General features: G+C 36.0%; 1 protein-coding gene across 11 annotated transcripts in view; it reads right to left on the reverse strand.

The window, feature by feature from the left end:
- TMEM232 (transmembrane protein 232) overlaps window positions 1-16,747 on the reverse strand; it is a 211,178-nt gene that overhangs the window by 181,328 nt on the left and 13,103 nt on the right. For 9 of the 11 annotated variants that reach the window (XM_045034585.1, XM_023258921.2, XM_045034582.1 and 6 more), the window contains one exon: window positions 7,844-7,979. The exons of the other annotated variants lie outside the window; for them this stretch is intronic. In XM_045034585.1, coding sequence (XP_044890520.1) covers window positions 7,844-7,962 — 119 coding nt within the window. In that variant the 5' untranslated portion in view covers window positions 7,963-7,979. The remainder of the gene's footprint in view (window positions 1-7,843; window positions 7,980-16,747) is intronic. 11 annotated transcript variants of the gene reach the window in all.

The following is a 16,747-nucleotide window of genomic DNA, read 5'->3' on the forward strand; positions in this document are numbered from 1 at the left end:
TCATTGCAGTCTGGTTCCCAGTATATATCAAGTGCTGGATAACTGTTAGTTATAAGCATTACTGTTTTGGATTAAAGATCCAGAAAAAGCTTCTTTGCAGAAATGGCACTTAAGCTGTAACTTGAATACAAAGGAACTGGAATGTGACAGAATAGCAGCTGTCCTTTCAAAATTCTTTATCTGACTTTTCTTTGGCACATGATCACCTAGCTACTCTGTATTTCCCAGTCTTTCTGGCAGCTAGATGTGGGCATATGGCCAAGCTAATGGGATGTGAGCAAATGTAATATATGCAAATTTCAGGTCACCTCTAACTTGAAGGCACACCATTTTCTCTAGAATTATACCTTTTTTCCCTCTGGTGGACTGGAACACAAATATAGCGCTGAATCAGCTTTGATTAGGCAGATGAGTACAACACCCTGTGAGATAATGAAGGTCCTGAGTTTTCTCACTAAAAGCAGGGCTGTCCTGTCAGCCTAGACCCACTGACTTTTTATGTCAGATAAATACATTTCTATCTTACCTAAGCCACTGAAATTAGTGGCCTCTTTCTATAATTGTTTCCAATTTACCCTAACTATTGCAAATGGGAACAAAGAGAAAAAATAAAGAATTTAACCCAGCATAAACAGACAGAATGCTTAAAATCAAGGTAGGAAATGAAGATGGAAATTCTGGGTTGAGGACAAACATAAATGGCATTGAAAGGTGGTCTGTGGCAGAGATTTATAGCTTCCTACATTGGTGTCTGTTCTCATTTTCTTACAAAAAGATTCTTTCTTGCAGTTAGATATGCCTGTATCTCTATGTTTCAGCCAGTAAAATGTAAGTAAAATTCAGATAGTAGTTCTGGGAAGTTTACTAAAAAGGAGGAACAGACCCTTCTGCCCTTTATCCTGCTGCGTGAAGCACGACTGTGATAAGTGGAGCTTCAGCAGCCACGATAAACCCATGAGATTGCCTTATGTGTAAGCCACGTGCGGCAGAGCAGACGGATGGAACCTAGGTTCCAGATCACCATACCAGCTCTGGACTGACTACATTCAGAGAAATAAATTTTATTTTTATTTAAGTGGCATTGCTATTTATGATATTCTTAGTTGCAGTGGGCACTAATTCTACGTTACGCACAGGTTTTTAAGTTTTATTTAATAAATAAAAAGGAACTGTTGTGCAGAAGAATTATGAGATTACACTGTACTTTAGGATGTCTAAACTCAAAGTCATATGTTGAATAGTTTTAAATGAGGAGTCACTCTTGGGAAGCCACTCAGCAACTATTTCAACAATGTAGGTAAGAAGTAAAAAAGGTCTGAACTACAGTTTGGGCAATACAAATGAGGAAGAGTAAATGAATATGAAAGATTAGGTGGAAGCTAAACCAATAGGGTTTGATGACTAATAGGATGTGAGAAGAATTGTGAGAGTGGAGGTAAGATAATCTCAAGGCTTTGAGCCTACACAATCAGTAGTAGAGAGCTGACATTAGGACAATAAGATGGAGGAATAAGGGTAGATGATCTGTGCTGTTCTGGACAACTGATTATGATTTACCTGTGAGGCATCCAAGTGGAGAGGTCTATGATCCAGACTTGTGAGGCAGGTATTAGGAAGTGGATAGGATATGGAAATGAAGATTTCAGATTCAACTACTATCACTGATATTCAAAGCCACAAAATTTCAAGAGGAAGAGTACTGAGGAAAAAAAGTCAAGGGAGATCTTTGGACAAATTCCATAGTTAGAGGCAAGAAGAAAAGAAGAGACAGTGAATATAATAAAAGGAGATTCAGGGGAACACTACAATGGAATTCAAATATGTGTATAATTTGCGGTATAAATTCCTTCTCTGAGAATTGTCCATTACTTATAGTCCCTACTGAATCAGTAGGTCCAGCTTCTATATTAGTATCATATGATCCTACCTCCCTGACTGTAGCTGATTGGGTCACATCACCTGTCTGAATCAAGTTAGGCCACTCTAATCCTCTCTACAGGGATTTTAAATAATTACCTGATACTTTAATTAGTTGATGTTAGAGCGGAACAGAAATGTTAGTCTTGTAGAGCCAAGAGGTGGCTTTTGCTGAGAGGCCATTCAAGACAACAAAGCACCCCAAAACAGAAAGCTACTTGGTCACCATTGGAGCACCCAATCAATGTTTGTTAGATTATTTACTAATGTATAGCCAGAGCCGCTATCTTTTTCATGTTTCTAGTCTAGTATAGATGCAGACTACATCTGTCAAGTTGACCATTTTATCTCTTGTATCAATTAGAGAACATAATGAGTACTGAATGAATGAATGAATGAATGACGCCTGGCTATGCCTTCTGCTCTCAGGTTCCACCAGACAACCCTGTATCCTTCCCTTACATTTTCCTTTTGCCTAAGTTAATTTGATATTGTGTCTGTTCCATGCAAACAAGCAATTCTAGACTGAGACAGCAAAGAACAGAATGTAGAATAAGACGATGACCAAACATACATCTGCAGGGAATCAAAACTAAGGACAAAGAGACCACTAGAGTTAATGTTTAGAAAGTGAGTGGAAATCTTTAAGACAGTAGTGTCACTAGTGAAACACTGATACTGAGTTGAGTTTAGGGATAAGAAAATTCTGATGTCTGAAAACATTCCGCAAAATTCAAGCACACAAAGCTTATAAGGTCTCCATGATTAGTGCCTGTTTTGGCCATAAATATTGTGCAGAGTCTCAGATTCACTTGACTTCTGCCTGCATGATCTCCATGGCCAAACACTGAGCTGCCTCTCCTCTTCTACATTTGGAGTAGCCACCTTCTGAGTGACACAAGATGGAAGTATGGTAAGTTAGCACCTACGGGGTGAATCTTGATGAAGGAAAATGCTAGACAAAAAGGAACAAATGATATGAATAACCCTCCTCATTTCTCCATTCTGTGGACTATTGTGAGATGTGGCTTCTCCTTGAAAGCAGTCTTAAAAAGTCCCATATGCCAAATATGGACATGTCTCTCCTGTGTCTCATTATGGCAAGATGCAATTTAGTGCTCCAGGAGGTAATGCATCAAGGTTTCCTGTCTCATTTTCCTTTTTTTTCCACCTTTAGTGAATTGACCTTGCATACCTTACATAAAGTATTAGAATTCTAATCCTCTTCTCGTATTCTACCTTCTAGTGACTTGGGCTAAGACAGTGGTATAAGCCTAAGTATAAGAGGTCTGTGGTTTCTAAGATTTTGCAAGACTTTATGTACCCTCTACAGACATCCTCATCAGTAGCTACTGACCTCTCATTTGGGGTAATACATTCTTTTTTTTTTTTTTTAATTTACATCCAAATTAGTTAGCATATAGTGAAACAATGATTTCAGGAGTAGATTCCTTAATGCCCCTTAACCATTTAGCACATCCCCCCTCCCACAACCCCTCCAATAACCTGTTTTTTCTCCATAGTTAAGAGTCTCTTATGTTTTGTCCCACTCCCTGTTTTTTTTATTTTTGTTGCTCTTCCCTTATGTTCATCTGTTATGTCTCTTAAAGTCCTCATATGAGTGAAGTCATATGATTTTTGTCTTTCTCTGACTAATTTCGCTTAGCATAATACCCTCCAGTTCCATCCATGTAGTTGCAACTGTCAAGATTTAATTCTTTTTGACTGCCGAGTAATACTCCATTATATATATATATATATATATATATATATATATATATATATATATATACACACACCACATCTTCCTTATCTATTCATCCATTGATAGACATTTGGGCTCTTTCCATACTTTGGCTATTATTGATAGTGCTGCTATAAACATAGGGGTGCATGTGTCCCTTTGAAACAGCACACTTGTATCACTTGGATAAATACCTAGTGGTACAATTGCTGGGTCGTAGGGTAGTTCTAGTTTTAATGTTTTGAGGAACCTCCATACTGTTTTCCAGATTGGCTGCACTACATTGCATTCCCACCAATAATGCAAAAGAGATCCTCTTTCTCCTCATCCTCGCCTACATCTGTTGTTGCCTGAGTTGTTAATGTTAGCCACTCTGACAGGTATAAGGTGGTATCTCATTGTGGTTTTGATTTGTATTTCCCTGATGATGAGTGATGTTGAGCATTCTTTCATGTGTCGGTTTGCCATCTGGATGTCTTCTTTGGAGAAGTGTCTATTCATGTCTTTTGCCCATTTCTTCACTGGATTATTTGTTTTTTGGGTGTTGAGTCTGAGCAGTTCTTTATAGATTTTGGATACTAACCCTTTATATGATATGTCATTTGCAAATATCTTCTCCCATTCTGGCAGTTGCCTTTTAGTTTTGCTGATTGTTTCCTTCACTGTGCAGAAGTTTCCCATTTTGATGAGGTCCCAGAAGTTCATTTTTGCTTTTGTTTCCCTTGCCTCCGGAGACGTGTTGAGTAAGAAGTTGCTGCGGGCAAGATCAAAGAGGTTTTTGCCTGCTTTCTCCTTGAGGATTTTGATGGCTTCCTGTCTTACATTGAGGTCTTTCATCCATTTTGAGTTTATTTTTGTGTATGGTGTAAGAAAGTGGTCCAGGTTCATTCTTCTGCATGTCGCTGTCCAGTTTTCCCAGCACCATTTGCTGTCTTTATTCCATTGGATATTCTTTCCTGCTTTGTCAAAGATTAGTTGGCCATACAATTGTGGGTCCATTTCTGGGTTCTCTATTCTGTTCCATTGATCTGAGTGTCTGTTCTTGCGCCAGTACCATACTGTCTTGACGATTACAGCCTTGTGGTATAGCTTGAAGTCTGGGATTGTGATGCCCCTGCTTTGGTTTTCTTTTTCAAGATTGCTTTGGCTTGGGGTCATTTCTGGTTCCATACAAATTTAGGATTATTTGTTCTAGCTCTGTGAAGAATAGGGGTAATACATTCTTAAAAAAGCTACATTTAATACATAATTACATGGGTTCATGCTCTTTATGGCCATCCAGATCCTGTCACCATATTTTTGGCTAAATCATCTATAGTCATCCTCAAATGCTACAATATATAGGTCTCAGGCTAAAATTAACAGGCCTAATTAAAATTTAGAATTTTACTTAAAGGCTTATAATAATTCAGATAAATGAAAAACAAAGCCTATAGACAAAATAAACAAATGATCAGAATATAAATGTTAAGTCTAGAAAAGTTTCTTCTTGTTGCTGACAACACATATTTAGAGCCCATATTATAAAGCTAAATTGTATTATGAATGTATACTTATAAAAATCAGAAATATTAGGGGCGCCTGGGTGGCTCAGTCGGTTGGGCGGCCGACTTCGGCTCAGGTCATGATCTCGCGGTCCATGACTTCGAGTCCCGTGTCGGGCTCTGTGCTGATAGCTCAAAGCCTAGAGCCTGTTTCAGATTCTGTGTCTCCCTCTTTCTGACCCTCCCCTGTTCATGCTCTGTCTCTCCCTGTCTCAAAAATAAATAAAACGTTAAAAAAATTTTTTTTAATCAGAAATATTATATAGATAGGTACATGTATAGTATTTTTAAATATTTAGAGCATGTATTTGTAGAGCACATTTTACTATCTATAAAAGTGTCAAAAACATTAATAAAAAGAAAAAATTGGGGGCTTATTAACATTTTAGGAAACTGAAGACTCTGGCCTTCCAGATATAAAAAATATTTCTATGAAAAAGATGTAAAATAATCTAATAGCTTGACTAAATCTTCCTAATGTAAGACTTACATTCCCTTTAATTCTTTCCAGTCACCTAAAATAAATGTATATATTTGGTGTAAGTCTTCAAAATCTTCTGGTCTTCACCATCTCTGAGATGAAGTAGAAAAAGCAAAACAGACTATACACAATAAAATAATCTTAGTTATAAAAGAAAATTGTGACAAAATAGTAATACTCTGAACCAGTAATCCATTGTAAGATTGTGTGATTTTTCTCTTTGGTCCAGAATAGACTTCAGTACCTCATTTGAAAGATTTACATGCAGCCCTAAATGTGTCTCTAACAGAATCCACACTAGGCCTGCAAAAATCCATGTTTCTAAGGAAGAATAAGTGAAACAAATACAATATGAGGCATATGACAATTCATGTAACACCTAAGAAGGAAAACAAAAGTGATGTCCCTTCATACAAGACAGTTCTCTGCTTCATCTCAAACAGTTTGTGCCAGGAACAGAATCTGGTTTCCCTTGGTACAAGGGGTCAAGGAGAGAAGACCAAGTATGTTTTCTAAGTGACTGTGCAGTACGAAAAACCCAGAGCTTCCAAGGTACAGAAAACTTGGACTCCCTTCACATTGTCTAACTAAATACCTGAGGTAAAAGCAATCAGAACTAATCCCAATCCTTTCTCTCCACCTCCAGGGATATGTAAAGAAGGCTGTCTTGGTGCTCAGCAGAGAAAGAGAAAGGAAAAAAAAAAAGTGTGTGTGTGTGTGTGTGTGTGTGTGTGTGTGTGTGTGTGCGTGTGTGTGTGTGTGCGCGCGCGCGCGCGTGTGCGCGTGCATGCTGCTGAGATCAGTCTCAATGCAGATTTATACTCCAGGCAGATTTTAAAACTCAATTGGTAAATATGGTAACAAGAGAAGTAGTCACGTGGAAAACAGACCACATATCAGAATAAATTGTTCCAAACACTACAGTAAAAAGAGACCAAAAAAGGAAAATACAGACTAAAGAGTGAAAGGTGAAATATACAATGAGATGGTCTAATATACATGTAGTCAAGACTCCCAGAAGGAAAGAAAAGAGAAAATGAGTTGTCAAGGTAATTTCTAAAGAAACAATATCAGATAATGTTTTAAGAATTATGATACAGTCCATAGATTTAAAAGGTTTGAGAGATCCAAGCAGAATAATTGTTTAAAATTACATTCTGACACACCATAGTAAACTGCAGAAAGTGGAAGACAAGAAAATTTTGAAAGCATATAAGTGGAGGAACACAGATTCATATGAAAGAAATAGCACCAAATTTCACCTAACTTCTCAATAGCAATAATAGAAGCTATGAGTAGAAGGACATTAATCTGCTGAGGGGAAAAAAAAGGAATGAAGAAATAATTATCAATAATAAAACAATTATCAGTACGGATTGAATTAAAAATATAACACTGACTTAAGAAACCAACCAGAGATAAATGAGTTAAGTATAATTACATTTTTATTTATCTGGAAAATGCAACTTTATATTCATGTATACTAAAATCAAAAAATGAACTGAAATGATATCTAGCATAATTATTTTAGTTGGGAGGGCACGTGGTCAAAGATTTTCAAGTTTATCTGTTTGTTGATCTATTCTTTATTAAAGAAAGGTATTTGAAACAAATGTAACCATATGTCACCATGCAAGTTTTATTATGTATTCTATAATTCTCTTTACTTTCAAGTTTTTAAAATTTTCTTAAAATCACACACAATTTTTAAATTATCAACAAACTTTGATCTAGTGACTTCATTTTAGAAACTTTACCCCAAGGAAATAATTTGAAATGCAGAAATAAACTTTCTCTTGGCTTAATTTGAAATAGCAAAGGACACAGAAATAACTGAAGTGCTTCACAATATAGTAGTTATTAAATACTTTCTCTTTTGCACTTCATAGATTATTATGGAAACTTAGCAGACATATATGTTTATAGGAAAATGCTTATTTTAAACAAAAAGTATACAATTCAAAATTTTAGAAATATATGATCATTGAAAATTATGAATCCATTTATTTACAAAATAGTAAACCTTAATATTTTTATCCTTAGTTATAGAATTATAGGTGATTTTTAAAAAATTATTCATAACAATTTGTACTTTCTAAATTCTACAAAGCATATGGGTCTGCTAGTTTAACAACATGAAAACTTTTTCAAACTTACTTTGATTTATTACTCCTTCTTTTCCTTAAATTTTGAAAATTCAACGTCAAGAGTTTTTCATGATAAGAGGAAGATATCACTGCTAATTTACTAATCATGGGTGATTTGTTGACAGGCATAGTCACAGATCATAAACCTAAACAGAAATATTAAACTTTGTATTAAAATACAAATGCACTCACAGTACCAAATAATACATTACATGCAAATTCATGATTTGTGGGGAAAAGGGTGGTAAAAAGGAAAATCAGGCTGAAGAAAGAAATTACATTAAGGAAGAATTTAAATTTAATTTAAAATGTCAGACCCAGGAATCAAACCCAACTTTGAATTGAAAACCCATGTGCTTTCTATTATGTTACTATTTAAAACTTATTCTTTCATACAATATTTAGCTTTCATTATACTTCAGCTGTTTTATCAGCAAAACCATTGGAAGATCATGGCATCATAGTTCAGAGGATACAATCAAACTGATTTACTTTACTGCTCTGTGCCTCAGTTTCTGCACTTGTACAATGGGAATACTACCTCCTTACAGGGTTGCTGTAGGAAATAAACAGGTGCATAAATGTAGATTGCTTAGAATTGAGCATGGCATATAGGAAGCTTTCTGTACAGGCTTGTGATCATTATTAGATCACTATGCTTTCTATTTCTCAAAATTACTTGCAAATTTTTCTGTCCTCTGTCTTTTTTTTTAGCATTTAGATTATGTTTTCCCTGCTTGCTCTCAAATCCAGATGTATTTTCCTTTTTAAGTACATCTGAATACATTTTATGAGTGTATGACCCAAATTAGAACATACTATTTTTGTTTGGTAGAGCATTTAAATAGCAAATGAAGTAATGAAATAGGTAGTCAAGTTTTACATTGAATTGTTTTGCACTTCATTTTTAAGCTAGCTAATTTTTAAAACTGATCATTATATTAGTCAAGGTTCTGGCAGGAAGCAGATGGCACACTCAAATGGAGTAAATGAATAAAGAGACTCAAAAGACATATGTAGAGTTATTGAAATAAAAAACATACAATAAAATAAAACCCAAGATGGTGCCATTCTCGGGGTCTGGAAGAAGGGGGTGACACACCACTGTCAGAACTGAGAAGAGGGACCCAGAAAGAATAGCTTTGGAGAGTGGTGCTTAATAGAAAACATTGGCCTTTGGTCTAGACATGCAACCAATCTGAGGCTGCCTGCTAAGAGGGATCCTGGAGAATAGGAACTTTGATCTCACTCTCCTGTCCTCCACTCCAATCACCCACCTGTGCTTCCCATTAGCTAAGCCAAACTAGAAGCCAGAGAAGGTGTAAGGCAGAGTGAAGAAGGGTAGAAAGTGGATCTGGAAGAGCAATGGGAAAATATCCAGCACAAAATGGATTATAAACACACAACATTATTACCTATTGCTATTGGTTATAGCAAGTTCTGCTTCTAAGAATCTATATCCATTAGAGTGTAAATCAAATGTATTTTTAAGTTTATTTATTTATTTTGAGAGAGAGAGAAAGAGATAGTGTGAGCAGGGGAAAGGGCATAGAGAGAGGGACAGAGAGAATTGCAAGCAGGCTCCATGCTGTCAGTGCAGAGCCCCAAGTGGGACTCCATCTCATAAACCATGAGATCATGACCTGAGCCAAAACCAAGAGTCAGATCCTTAACAGAATGAGCCACTCAGGCACGCTACAAATGTATTTTTAAGTCAGCAGCCATACTGGGCTATATATAGGGATGTCATTTAGAGTGGCCCTAACTTTAAAATACAAGTTATTCCTAAACAGGACTAATATACTTAGGAGTTTAATTTTTTAAAGTTAACAACAGCACATTGTCTCCACATTGGATACTTCCACCTTAAAAGGAACTCCATAAAATAGCTACAAACAATTATTAATGATGCGTGATAAAGTGCACATAAGCACTGAACAACAATAATAAAGACATAGGGATATTCAAAACAATTAGATAAATGTAGCAACAAATGTTGGAAATTCACTATGTTGGTATTATATTTGGCAAGTATCTATTGTGAGTCATGTAAAAATATGAAGATGTTTAATTACACTAAGACAAATTCTTTTTTTTTATTTCTTTAATGTTTATTTTATTTTTGAGAGACAGAGAGAGACAGAGCATGAGCAGGGGAGGAGCAGAGAGAGACACACAGAATCCAAAGCAGGCTCTAGGCCAGACTCAAACCCACGAACCATGAGATTATGACCTGAGCCAAAGTAGGACACACAACAGACTGAGCCACCCAGGAACCCCACTAAAGGCAGTCTTTAAGACAAAAAGAAACCCATCATTCATAAAACATCACATATTTCAGAAATAGAGTTTAGAAACACAAATTTGAGTCAGTCATACTCTAAGATAAATTCATTTTAAAAATTTAATTCCAAATTAATAGAAAGGAAAAATTACAGGCCACTTAAGAAGAAAAATAACTGAAGGGAAACTGAAAGCAAACTGATCTTTGTTTGCATGTGTTAAGCATACTGACCTAGAGCTCTTAGCCATCTTGTGATATACTTCACAGGATTGACTACAGTTTGTCATATTTTTTTTGAGATTTCAAGAAGTTGGAGACTGTTTTAGAAATTCTCTCTTAATCATTGATCCCACACATCTGCTGGTACTAGTGGTAAGTGTTTGAGCTGTCTGTTCAACATGCAAGTTCTAAAATACAGTTGATGAGTTGGGTCTCCCAGATTGGATGGGTTGAAAATGTCAAATTGCTAGAGAAGTTTCTATATTCTTACTCTCTATTTCTGCCTTATGTTGGGAGTATCTACCTATCTTGAGAGTAACAGTGCCAGGGCTTAATCAACACTAGTTTGTTATTCAAATACTATTTGAATAGCATTGTGATATAGAAGAGAGACATATGGGGGCACCTGGGTGGCTCAGCCGGTTGAGCGTCCGACTTCAGCTCAGGTCATGATCTCGTGGTTTGTGAGCTCAGGCCCCGCTTCGGGCTCTGTGCTGACAGCTCAGAGCCTGCAGCCTGCTTCTGATTCTGTATCTCTCACTCTCTCTGCCCCTCCTCCACTCACACTCCGTCTCTCTCACTCTCAAAAATGAATAAATGTTAAAAAAAAATTTTAAAACATGTAGAAGAGAGACATGACTCCCCAGTGTATTTTATTAGTTAGGATTGCTTTTGACTAAAACAACCAAATAAACTCAAGTTTCTGAAAAGAAATGATGAATACCTTCAAAAATTTTTCCCATTGTGATGTTAGGATTAAATCCTCAATGGGGTAAATAAACAAGGAAAACTCCCCTCCCCCCAAAGATATCTCAAAATAGAAAATCCAAAAATGGTATCAACTGTAACAAAATTTTTAGTTTTTTCATAAGAATATTCTTCATCAAATTCTCAGTAGAATCCCACACCTGAAGCTAACAACAAGGAGGTTGTTGTTGTTGTTGTTACTATTATTGTGTGTACAGTTGGGCCTTTTTGCATTATATTAATATAACTAGAGTTACGCGTACTAACCACTACTGGGGACAACACACCCAGGTTCTAACACACTATTTGATGAAGGGTTTTGTTGAACCATTTACTAGAACCTACTAGGGGAATCGTTTGTACCATTTTATTCCTTCTCAGGACAGTTGCATGCAGGGATGTTGACTGGTGAATTGAATGAAAAGGGACAGACAGAGGCATATATCATGCTCTTTATTAACACCAGACCACCTTAAAACAAGAACAGAAAATATGAGAACAAAAATTTGTCTTTTTCTGCTATCAAATACAAGACACATTTCTTTTACGCTGCTGGGAAATCGCAATAATTAAATGCAAAGAGATTAGAATGGCCTTGTTAAATTGGATCATTTTACTTTTACATCATTGTCAAGAAATAGCCATTTTGCCCTGAATCAGCAAAACATGATGTAAATTTTAAATCGGCTTTTTATTATAAGTTAAATAGATCTTCAAAATTTAAATATCCTTGTATTCTCTACAGTACCCAAACACATGGTGCTGACTGAATTTGTGGATTGAAATGAAAACAAAATCTTAAGTGAATAAAAATGATCTTTAAGATTGAATTTTTAAATAAAGACTTCCTTCAAATACTGAAATGAAAAAAAAATCATTTTTGACAGCAACTACTTGTTAGACAGACCTGTTCACTTGCTCTAATTTTCTTCATTTAGACAGCTCTCCACCATAGAGGATGGGCTACAATAACTCATATTTTCTCTGCCACTTTCCAGGGATGGTTTCCAATAATTTAAGTAAATTCCACAGATTTACCTTGCATATTTGTCTGAAGCAGGCAAAAAGTGTGATTTTACCTTTAGCTTATATCAGATATGATTTTTATATTAAGTTATATTTGCCCTTGAATTTATTTCAGTGCAGAAAATGCACTATCTGGAACCTAGTTTCTGTTGTTCTGGCACTGAGATAATCTTCCCAAGGCTGACAATGATTTCCAGGTGAACAATCCCACTAAGCGTTTTTCAGTACTGATCTCACCTGATGCCTCTATAGTAACTGACTCTGCCTACGACCCCTTCTAGAAATAAGTGTCTTCTTTTTTCATTTATCATGACACTCCTCCCTTGCCTTATCACCTTACTTCTGTGAGGTCTCCATCTCTCACTCCTATGTGGTGTAGCAGGGAACCATGCACGTGCAGGAATCAACAGCTTGCTTTAAATTCTGGCTCCAGCACAGATTACAACTCCGTCACTGCGCAAATTACTTAACCGCAAATTGATTAAACTATCTTAGTTTCCTCATCTATGAATAGGGATTAGAGTACTATCTCCTGTTAAGGGGTCATTACTATCCAAGTGAAGAGTAATATTCATTACTTACTATTTGTTCTTTGTATAATATTCTTCTAACTAATCATATAAATGCATTAAGTAATAAACACGTTAGGCATAAAAATGTTATATAACTAACACATCACAATGTATGAACTTAACTGATAATTGTTAAATCTGAGCTAGGGGCGCCTGGGTGGCGCAGTCGGTTAAGCGTCCGACTTCAGCCAGGTCACGATCTCGCGGTCTGTGAGTTCGAGCCCCGCATCAGGCTCTGGGCTGATGGCTCAGAGCCTGGAGCCTGTTTCCGATTTTGTGTCTTCCTCTCTCTCTGCCCCTCTCCCGTTCATGCTCTGTCTCTCTCTGTCCCAAAAATAAATAAACGTTGAAAAAAAAATTAAAAAAAAAAAAATCTGAGCTAAAAGTAAACGAGGATTCATTTACTAATCTCCCAACTTTTCTGCATGATTGAAGTTTTTTTTATAATATCACGTTTTAAAGCTTTGACTCAAACTTACATAGATTTAATTGATTTCTTCTCAGCATTTAATTAAAAAGTCACGAGGACATATAGATAGACAAATATGAAATATAAGATTTTCTCTAATAATTTAATCAACCTCAAAACAGACATAATATCTAACATTATGATAATCAAAAGAATAAACAGAACACTTAAAAACTACTTTTAAAATTGCTAATACAGGGGCACCTGGGTGGCTCAGTCGGTTAAGCAGCTGACTTTGGCTCAGGTCATGATCTCACAGTTCATGGGTTCAAGCAGAGCGTTGGGCTCTATGCTGACAGTGCAGAGCCTAGAGCCTGTTTTGGATTCTCTCTCTCCCTCTCTCTCTGCCCCTCCCCTGCTTGCACTCTATCTGTCTGTCTCTCAAAAATAAATAAACATTAAAAATTTTAATTGCTAATACAATTATTTAAATTTACTTATCATTTTCTTCTATTCTTATTATTTCTCCCCAGAATACCTTTGTAAGGTTTTCCATAGTTTTATTATTATTTTTATGCCTATTTAGTTTCACCAATCTTAGGAGATTCTATACAAAAGAGATAAATTTCTAGACCATTAAAGGTAACAGGATTTGGGTCAGTACGGGGAAAATGATTTAATAGGAAAATCTCACCTATTAACATAGCTGCAAAACTTCCAAAAAAAAAAAAAAGAACAAGGAAACCAAGTCCAGCAATACCAATAAAAAATAATCCATTATAACTGAGATGAATTAGTCTAGAAGAGCAAGGATGATTTAATATTATAAAAATCTATTATCACAGACCATAACATTGATGGATTTAAGACAAAAAAGTAGGAAATATTTTTATATACACCAAAGATTAATTCAATTAAATCCAGTTTCCATTCATGATTATATACTAAAAAAAAAAAAACCCTGCAAGCAAGCGATGCCAGTATTCTTTAATTTAAACTACCTAAGAAAAACTAAAAGAAACATAATTAACAACAAAATTTTAGAAGCTTTATCTGAAAAGCCAAGAACAATAAAAAAGAACAATAAGCCAAGAACAATAAAAGTAGTATGTACTTATTACTTAATTCAACATTTTATAGGCAGTCCTAGCCAACAAAAATACTGTATAAGAAAAAGAAAAAAGGAGTATAAATATGGGGGGAAAGGGGTAGTATTTTTATTTGAAAAATACATTAAAAATCTCAGAAGAATCTACACATACAAAAAAAGTAGATTATATCCAATAAAAAAAAGATTTTGGAATAAACAGTATAAAAAAATAGTGATGTGGGGTTCAATACCTTTAATAAAGTTGACTAATTAACACAGGCTTTAGCTACCAGTCTTTAAAAACAACTTTGCAGCACTAAGAAATCTGAAATCCAAGAAATTATAGAGGAAAAACCCTGAGCTAAGCTACTGGGGAACTGAAGGGCTATTGTTACCTGGTCTATGCCAGGTGGAGAAAGACGTAAGCAGTGTGGCTCTGAGAAAATAAATTAAGAACAAGTAGTTTGAGCCACACTTTCCTAACTACTAATATGTCAAGTAGTCAACAATGAGAAATAAAATCAGCTAAGGTACAGAAGATTTAAACAATATAATTAATATAATGGACCAAACAAACCAAATTGAATTCTGTATTCCATCACTAAAGAACATGCGTTCTGTCCAAGCACACGAATACAATTTCTAAAAATTGATCATATTCTAGCCTAGAAAGCGAGTCTTAATAAATTACAAAAAGTAGGTAATCTACATAAGTAGATTATATTTCCTGGCATCAAAACATGAATAAGTCAGAAAATTATAATAAAAAGATAAATTAACCCTCTATACAGTGAGAAAAAGGAAACTCAATTTTAAGTCAAAGAAGACTTAACAAATATCACATGCTCCAAAAATTGAGCGAAAGAAGCCAAACACAAAAGTGTACATACTGTATGATTCCAAATATATGAAGTTTAAGAACAGGCAAAACCATTACGTGGTGATGATCTGTGGGAGGATGGAATGTGGGGGTGGAGATTGAATGGAAGGTACAGATGGCAATGTTATATATTGGAGGTGTTGACATGAGTGTAAATATGTACCAAAGCTCACTGTAGCTGACCACGTTGTTAAAAATGGTATAGCAACAGTATCTTCCATACTCTATGTTGTTCTGCAGTGTGGCCTTGTATCTCCCTCACAAAAGATGGAGTCTAATTTACTCTCTCCATGAATCTGGGCCTAACTTTGTTACTTGCTAGACTAACCAGATGTAGCAGAAGTAACACTTTGGGACAACGAAGCTAGACCGTAAAAAAGCCTTGCTGTTTCCCAGTAGGTCTCCTAAGGATGTTCTCTCACAGTCCAGTCACTGTGCCGGGAGGCCAACAGTCATATGGAAAGTCACGAACAAGAGCTCTGGTTAACAGCTCCGGCTGAGCACCCAGCCAGGCTGTCAGCAAGAGCAACTGCCAGCCATGCAATGAGCCATTTGGATGTCCAACCCAGCCAAGCCTTTGGATGACTAGAGCCTCACCTGACATCTAACTGAAATCAAAGGAAAGACCCATAATGAGAATTACCCAACTGTGTATAATCAACTCCAGTTGATTTTTAAAAAATTATTTGTCACTAAGTTTTAAAATGGTTGTTTCTAGAAATGGATACCCAGAATACTCATTGAATTGTACAATGAACATTCATGCATTTCACTATATGAAATTTTTACTTCAATAAAAATAAGATTGTAGGAGAATATATGGTATTAGAATTAAATTTATTGATATAAAACAGAAGTAAAAATGACAATGGCTCAAACAAGATAAAAAAGTATATTTCTCTGATGTTAAATACTCTTTTAACTCCAAAACTAGACAATTTAGGATCTGTTTTGCAGCTTCACAATCATAAGAAACCAAGGCTCCATCTAAATCTCCCTTTCATGGTCATTGTCAGGCCTCGCCTTGCTTCAGGTTTTTCACTAGATTGCAGAGCATCAAAACAATGGGGAGACACTATTTGTCATTATGTTGTATTGATTCCCATCTTCAGAGGATATCTGTTAATCAAGCCTCCTTATTTTTTATTTAAAAAGAGTAATTTTTAATGTTTATTCATTTTTGAGAGAGAGAGAGACAGAACACAAGTGGGAGAGGGGCAGAGAGAGAGGGAGACACAGAATCCAAAGCCGGCTCCAAGCTTTCAGCACAGACCCTGATACAGAACTTGAACCCATGAACTGTGAGATCATGACCTGAGCCAAAGTCAGCCACTTAACAGCCTCAGCCACCTAGGCACCCCTATTAAGCCTCCTTCTAATGCCTTCTGCCATTCTCCCAGGTCAGGATGCCATTTTGTCCTGGACTAATACCATAACTCCTTATCTTCTAGTCTCCTTCTGATCTCTTTTCCTCTGGCCTCATCTTTTAGATGACTGCCAGAGTAACTTTTCCAAATATACATCATCTGAGCCTTTTCCTCTTCCCCTAGACCCCCTTTCCTGTTTAAGAGCTTTTAGTATAGCCCTCCTGCCTACAATAAAATCCAGACTCAGAGTAGGGACTCTTCAGATTGCTGGAGCATAAAGTTTGAGTGTATGGATTATATTGATATCAACTGTGTTTTTT

Source organism: Felis catus, chromosome A1 (genome assembly GCF_018350175.1).
Source record: "Felis catus isolate Fca126 chromosome A1, F.catus_Fca126_mat1.0, whole genome shotgun sequence".
In the NCBI taxonomy this organism is placed as follows: Eukaryota; Metazoa; Chordata; class Mammalia; order Carnivora; family Felidae; genus Felis; species Felis catus.